At 42.4% G+C, this 7012-nt stretch overlaps 1 protein-coding gene across 1 annotated transcript; it reads left to right on the forward strand.

Moving 5' to 3' along the window:
- Positions 1–260: 260 nt before the first annotated feature.
- On the forward strand, positions 261–5532 carry LOC136515093 (guanosine nucleotide diphosphate dissociation inhibitor 2-like). The gene is made up of 13 exons (XM_066508786.1): positions 261–1037; positions 1691–1753; positions 1938–2021; positions 2374–2481; positions 2601–2773; positions 3320–3431; positions 3596–3676; positions 3777–3839; positions 3940–4041; positions 4226–4350; positions 4452–4662; positions 4744–4818; positions 5134–5532. Exons 1-13 carry the CDS (start codon positions 951–953, stop codon positions 5185–5187), a joined length of 1338 nt encoding a protein of 445 aa, XP_066364883.1. The 5' UTR covers positions 261–950; the 3' UTR covers positions 5188–5532.
- Positions 5533–7012: the final 1480 nt, after the last annotated feature.

A 7012-nucleotide genomic window follows, 5' to 3' on the forward strand; every position in this document is an offset into this window, starting at 1 on the left:
ACTTATAAGCCAAGTTATTGTATCAGGTTAAGCAGATTATAAGATTTTGGATCAATATGCACCCACTTGAATAGTTGTTGCATTAAATTATACAAAATATAAGATGTTGGGCTAACATGAACTCACTTAGATAGTTGTTGCATGGTAGTTGCAATTTACTCTAAAAACAATGTACTAGAAAAGCCAAAACGTCTTATAATCTAGAACATATGTTGTATATTCTTATTTATTATAGTCTCTTGTATTGTTTGAAATCCAATTTCAAACTGAACTGAGTGAGATGAACCTAACGAGTCGATCCAAAGTGGAATTTCATCCAAATCAGCTAATTTTGATTTGGAAGGAAAAACTAATACAATCGAAGCATTTCTGAGACGGGCCATCGTCATTTGTTGAAGAAGAAGAAGAAATATTTGGCCTAGCAGACTGGCCTTTTAACCCAAAGCCGGCCCAGTCAGAGTATCCGACCTTGACCTTACACGGCGCCGGTCCGAGCCGGCCCATGTACAAGGCAACCTCAGTCCTCAGATCCATTGCCATGTGCTCGAGCACTACTTGCGCACGCCGGCCGGCGTCGCCGAAAGCGGCAAAGGCGCCACGAAACCTCGTCACCACTCGCGAGTCCCACTCCCACCAGAGAGGCAGATAGAGGGAGAGACAGCGCGCATCTCGGCAAAGCCCTCGCATGCAATTATCGCACAAAATTGCAAGACTGCGCACCGTGTTCCGGGCAAATCGGTGACGCACACCGGCACACGGCACACGCACCGCTCCGTCCCTCCGTAGTCCGGACTCCCGCACCCCACGGCCCTACTTTACTACCCTCCCCGCCTGCGGCGCCGTTGCTTCAACTCGACTCCAGCACTCCTCGTCTCCGCATCGCCGCGCCCGCGCCGCCGCCACTCCGCTCGCTTTCGATCCCGGAGACCCGGACCCGCCGAGCCGCCGCCATGGACGAGGAGTACGACGTGATCGTTCTGGGCACGGGGCTCAAGGAGTGCATCCTCAGCGGCCTCCTCTCCGTCGACGGCCTCAAGGTGAGCACTGAGCCCCCGCCTCCCGGTAACGACACTCGGACCTCAATCCGGTCCCCGAGTCCGATCCGCCACTCTCCCCCACGTACCCGGACGCCGCCGCTCGGGGCCTGCGCGGTGGGGGTCTGGTAGAGTGCGTCGTGGTAGTAGATCAGGCGGTGTGCTCGTCTGACCCCTGTCTGATTCGGGACTGGTGCGCTCGGATGGGTGCTTGTCTAAGTTATCTGCGCATCTGGCTCCATCTGGATCCTGGCATTGGTCTGGGGAGTTAGCCAGTTGATGCAGAACATCGTGAAATCCTGCGAGTGTTGCCACAATTTCTTGATTTCTGTAGACTGGAAAGATCAGGGCAAGGTTAGATTCTTAAATGAGGAGACAACTAATCTACTAGGAACAACTATTTAGATTCAAGTGAGATTCATTGATTTGAATTCTGATCTATCGTACTTCTTCGTTTCTGTGACTTAAAAATGCTGTTCCCATCCTTTAAGACGATAAGATGGCATCTATCCTCTGATATCAGTGCGGTGAGACGGGGGTAATTGAAAGGAGGGAGAAAGATGCTTAAGTTTAATAGTCAGCTTACTGCTTTAACTTGGCCAATGGTGGTTTCATTTTTAATGGATTCTGAAGAGTTTTGTGTGATGCTTTTGCAGGTTCTACACATGGATAGAAATGACTACTATGGAGGAGATTCCACCTCCCTAAACCTGAACCAGGCAAGAAGCTATAAATCTATGATTCTGGTTCTTTTTTGAAACTGGAGCATGTACGGAGTAATATGTTTCGATTTTTTGTGTGCTAGCAACTCATTCAGTTGGTTTAGATGGTTAATAATTGATGAAGTACTCCCTTATTTTTCATTGTATTCCCTTTAATCACCCATATCTTTTTTGTGAACAGCTCTGGAAGAGGTTTAGAGGGGAAGACAAGCCACCGGCACATCTAGGTGCCAGCAGAGATTACAATGTAGACATGGTTCCAAAGGTGTGATAATCCCCCATGGATTGTACCTATGTGATTATTTCTTGCAACAGCCTCGTCATACTTGGCAAATATATTAACTAAAAACATATATTTTCTTATTCTTGCACACTAATTAGTTCCTTAATTGTTTTATATATTCGTTACAATACCATATACCTCATTTGCACTGCTTAGTCTTGTCCTGACTGAAACCCTGGTCCGGATAGCGTTTGTATTTATTGTTGTTAAAGAACAATATCTTTATTTAGAATTCAGCCCATGGAATGCTTCAAACCTACAATCAATATATGCTTACGTTAATTTATTGATGATAAAAATATGTCTATATCAAACTCTCTTTCTCTCTGACCAGTTTATGATGGCTAACGGTACTTTGGTCCGTACTCTTATTCACACTGATGTGACAAAATATTTGTCATTCAAAGCTGTTGATGGAAGCTTTGTCTTCAGCAAAGGGAAGGTAATGTCTTGAGTTTACACTCATCCATCCTAGTTCTATCTTGTAAGTTCAGCTTTTGCTGGGTTTCTCACAAGTGGTTTCTATATTCTAATCATGCTGCCTTATTTCATTTTCATCAGATTCACAAGGTTCCTGCCACCGACATGGAGGCTCTAAAATCTCCTTTGATGGGTCTATTTGAGAAACGTAGAGCAAGGAACTTTTTTGTTTATGTCCAAAATTACAATGAAGCTGATCCAGTAACACATCAGGGGTTGGACCTCACAAGGATTACAACTAGAGAATTGATTTCGTGAGTATCTAGACCATCCTGGCATCGTAGTACTTTCTGTCCTTGTTGCCATGTTATTATGTGCTGTATGATTCTTGTATCACTCCACGTCATGTTACTGCATGGATCTTATATGATTCTTCACCTACTTTAGCCTCTTTCTGCTTTCATACAGTATGATGATATTTTGTGCATCAATAATGTACACAAGTTGAAGGGCGGGCCTGGTGCAAGCGGTAGAGTCTTACCGCCTGTGACCGGAAGGTCCCGGGTTCGAGTCGCGGTCTCCTCGCATTGCACAGGCGAGGGTAAGGCTTGCCACTAACACCCTTCCCCAGACCCCGCACAGAGCGGGAGCTTTCTGCACTGGGTACGCCCTTTAATAATGTACACAAGTTAAATGTTGTAGTGTTATATTGATGAACAGCTAAACAAAACTGCTATAGCCGTTCAACTTCTAAATGCTACACTTTTTCTTAGAACTTTAAAGAGGATGTATAATACTTGGCATGTCCTCCTGCTGCTGTCCTGCATTATAAGTAACCTTATTTGTCATTTTGTTTTCAGGAAACATGGATTGAGTGATGACACTGTGGATTTTATCGGCCACGCACTTGCTCTGCACAGGGATGATCGTTACCTAAATGAACCAGCCCTTGATACTGTAAAAAGGATGAAGGTATGTTTTGAGTGAAGATTTGTTAAACTATTGTTCCTTTTTCATATTATACTGTAATCTTGTCAAATCTATTTCCTGGCATATGTATCCTTTTATTATATTCCTGATTTCTAAGTATTCTTGGATGGGAACATGATAATATTTCATTGGCTGTCTTCTCTTAGCTTTATGCTGAGTCTCTTGCACGTTTTCAAGGAGGCTCGCCTTATATTTATCCATTATATGGGTTGGGTGAGCTGCCACAGGTCAGTTGTTTCTCAATTCCTTGCACTGACTTTAGTCACTTTTATTGCACTTTGATGCTTCTAAGAAGCTTCCATGCTAAGTTGATGTCTTATGGTTCAGGCTTTTGCACGTCTAAGTGCTGTTTATGGTGGTACATATATGTTAAATAAACCAGAGTGCAAGGTAGTGGCTTGACCTTTATTTTACTCCTAATTATCATAGTCTGTGAAAGCAACTTATCAAATATGCTCTTTTCTGATTTCACCATATAATACGTTTGCAGGTTGAATTTGATATGGAAGGGAAAGTGTGTGGTGTTACTTCAGAAGGTGAAACGGCTAAATGCAAAAAAGTTGTCTGTGATCCTTCTTACTTGCCTAGCAAGGTAAATGCCACTGCCCATAGAAAATTGAAGTACTTTGTCTATGTGTAGAAGGAATTCACTGAAACCTTGATATATGTCAACCAAATTTACTGGAATTTTAAACCTTCCTGCTACAATACCTCTGTTGACTGCTTTACTATATGGTGCTCTCCTGCTTTGGGGTTCACTTTGTGTTTGTGAATAGGTAAGGAAGATTGGAAAAGTTGCACGTGCAATCGCTATTATGAGCCACCCAATTCCAAACACAAATGAGTCCCACTCGATTCAGATTATTTTGCCGCAGAAGCAACTTGGGCGCAAGTCAGACATGTGGGTCTCTTACTCATATTTCAAATAATTTTCATTGGCTGAGTGCCTTAATTTAGTTTGCACCGTTTGGTTGTGACATGCATTCTGAAAATGTTTCTTAGGTATGTGTTCTGTTGCTCATATACACATAATGTTGCGCCAAAAGGGAAGTTCATTGCATTTGTGTCTGCGGAAGCTGAGACCGATAACCCGCAGTCCGAACTAAAGCCTGGAATTGATCTACTTGGTCAAGTAGATGAACTGTTTTTTGATATGTATGACAGATACGAACCTGTCAATGCACCATCTCTTGATAATTGCTTTGTTTCAACGGTAAGTTCAGCATTCTGTAATAACAAAGTGATTACAAGTCTCAGATATTTTAGATGTTTATGGAAGCTTTCTTCTTTGCAGAGTTATGATGCTACTACACACTTTGAGACAACTGTGACAGATGTTCTTAGTATGTACACAGCGATTACTGGAAAGGTATGGTTCATGTCATATCTCTTTTTACTTCTTTTTTGTGGTCAGCAAAGCAGATGTATGTATCAAATATTAATTTCTTCAATGTTGTATTGGGCCTGAGAGTTCAAAACCTACTAGTGAATTTTGCTATCTTTACACTGAATGGTCAATTGTTTGTTAACCTTCTGTCAGCAATAGATGATTTGCCTCAAAACAAAACTAATCCCTAACTAGACATCTATCTCTTTATTATTGGCAGTTTGACATTACTATTTTACGTTTACTGGTCCAAAGATGGATTGCACATCTTTAACTCTCTGCATGTCCGTCTCGCAGACCGTTGATCTCAGTGTCGACCTGAGCGCTGCCAGCGCTGCTGAAGAATACTAGAGATTTTCCTATTAAACATTGCATCCTCGAGATACCATACTTTAAAGAAGAACGGCGTAAGACAGGCCCTGCCTGGTGGCTTGCCAGGGTTACCACAGTACTGTGCTGCAGGTGCAGCCGATTAAACGGACAGAAACAGCATACCACCGTATATCATTTATATTGTGTTTAAACGGGCTGAAGACCGTTTATGCGAACAGTGGATGATGATGGTGGTTCCTTTGTTCCTTACATGATTGATCTGACGGTTAACTTTAAACTGTGTTCACGTTTGCTAGAACCAGCTCGTTCTTGTCACTGATGTATCGTGATCACTTCTCAGATATGCATATCAGCATTTCCGTTTCTTGCTCGCTGCTAAATGCCTCAGTAGTTGTTAATGGGAGAGGGGAGACCCAAAGCACCCTAGTTCCGCTTCATGTCTTCAAGATGATTTTGGGACTCCTTGTATCACCTAAATGTTGTGGGTCTTTTTTATTAATAAAGGCACTCAAAGAAGTGTCTCATACCTATATATATCAAGAGAAGAAAATGCTAGTACAAAAGGTGGATAAAACGACCTAAGAAATAAAAGCACGTGAAAAGACCTTGACGTCGTCTACAGGGGTAAATAGGCGTTTCTGAAATTAACAGCAAATAAAACTTTGCAACAGTTAGCATAGTGACGAACTTTCACGCAATGTTGTAAAATTCTGCACACAACTCCAGATGTCAACGGGGAATTTCCCGGTCGGGGAGTCCCTCCCCATCCCCATCCCCGTCAAGTATCACGGGAGGAGACTTTCTCCCCATCCTCCTTCCCGTGTGGGGAATTAGTTCCTGTGGGGATCCTCGTACACGCGTCAGTTCATGATAGTTCATCTTGATGTCAACCATTCATCAGCATGTTCGCTAGGTCGTATTTGGCTTATAAGCCATGGCTTATCAGCCAACAAATAATATTTTTCTCTCACACCAAACTAGCTAACAGTACTTTTTAGCCATGACTTATAAGCCAAATCAGCCCAAACGAACAGGATGCATGTATTCACAAATTCACGTTAATGGTATATAAACAAATCCATGATACAAAGACATCACAAATTTATAAATCAAACACATCCACAGCCAACGGGTTCCAATCCGGCCATAAAGTCCTCATGGCCATGCTTCAAAGCATCAATCGGACTGTGCATCAAATGCTTTCCGCAACAAGCTCCAATTGTGGCAGAACCGCCTAATTTAGTGCCTCGCAGGAGTGCTTGTCTTCCATTAGACACTAAGCACTCGAGGGAGAACACTGAATCACTCGATTCCGTCGGGCACACCCTAGGGGAGAACCCGAAAATCCATATTTTTGCCATCAAGATCACAAATGAGAGAATAAAGCTTACATCATTCTGAACCATTTCTTACATCACTTTTAATACAACATCAGAGTATAATAATTATTAACATAACAGCGGAATGAAATCATATTATCAGAGTTGTAAACAATTTAATTGAACAGCGGAATATAAACATGTGATCAGAGTTACAGCGGAAATAAACCTCTATTAATGACATGATGAAGTATTGATATATAAACTATGACAACAGATTATTAAACTTCTATTTATAAAAGCATTTGGTGAGAGTTATAAATAGCCACTACGATCGCAGCGTAAAGGAAATCATCTCTAAGCCCACCAGGAGGAATCCACACACAAAGGTCAGCTCAAGCGTCCACCTGTCACCTGCAACAGGGAGGGAATAAAACCCTGAGTACTCAATTGTACTCAGCAAGACTTACCCGACAGGAGTAAAGAAAAGACTCCAAGGATATGCAAGGCCATCTGGCTTATGG

Source organism: Miscanthus floridulus, chromosome 17, assembly GCF_019320115.1.
Source record: "Miscanthus floridulus cultivar M001 chromosome 17, ASM1932011v1, whole genome shotgun sequence".
Lineage (NCBI taxonomy): Eukaryota > Viridiplantae > Streptophyta > Magnoliopsida > Poales > Poaceae > Miscanthus > Miscanthus floridulus.